General features: G+C 61.8%; 1 protein-coding gene across 1 annotated transcript in view; it reads right to left on the reverse strand.

Moving 5' to 3' along the window:
• Positions 1 to 346, reverse strand: part of VAPB (VAMP associated protein B and C) — a 61,698-nt gene extending 61,352 nt beyond the window's left edge. The window contains exons 1-2 of the mRNA XM_027850598.1: positions 306 to 346; positions 102 to 271 (exon numbers count right to left, since the gene is read on the reverse strand). Of these exons, the coding sequence (XP_027706399.1) occupies positions 102 to 271; positions 306 to 346 (211 nt within the window). The remainder of the gene's footprint in view (positions 1 to 101; positions 272 to 305) is intronic.
• Positions 347 to 503: the final 157 nt, after the last annotated feature.

Here is a 503-nt window from a genome sequence, read left to right on the forward strand (position 1 = left end):
GAGGAGGAGGCGACTGTGATGATGCAGCACGAAGAGGGCCGGAGAGAGGCCGGAGCTGACGTAGCGATCACTGCAAAAGCCTTTTCCTTCTTTAAACCCACCTGGGCTTTTTCCAGCCCGGGGAGAATGCGCGCGTGCTAGGTTTGACTGGGACCGAGAGGGAAGAGCTCGCGCGCAAAGGGAAGCCGAGAAGGGCCGCGCGCCCAAGAGAGAGGGCGTGGTGCTTGGGGCGGAGCGCGTGGCTGGTGGTAGGGGACAGAGGGGCTGGGACCTCCGAGAGGGACGGGGTGGGGGGGATTGAGAGCCCCAGAGATGGCCACGGCGTGGGGCGCGGGTGCACACGCATTGGAATGGGGAGCAAAGGCGCGCGACGGCACAGCCTTGGCACTGCTTTTATTTCTGCAGACCACCCCTAGCTCTTTCTTGGGTGTCGGCTGCCGGCTTTTACCATTCTTTACACACACACACACACACACACACACACACACACACACACACACACA

The sequence above is a fragment of the Vombatus ursinus genome, unplaced genomic scaffold (assembly GCF_900497805.2).
Source record: "Vombatus ursinus unplaced genomic scaffold, bare-nosed wombat genome assembly UNPS02000580.1, whole genome shotgun sequence".
NCBI classification, from domain to species: Eukaryota; Metazoa; Chordata; class Mammalia; order Diprotodontia; family Vombatidae; genus Vombatus; species Vombatus ursinus.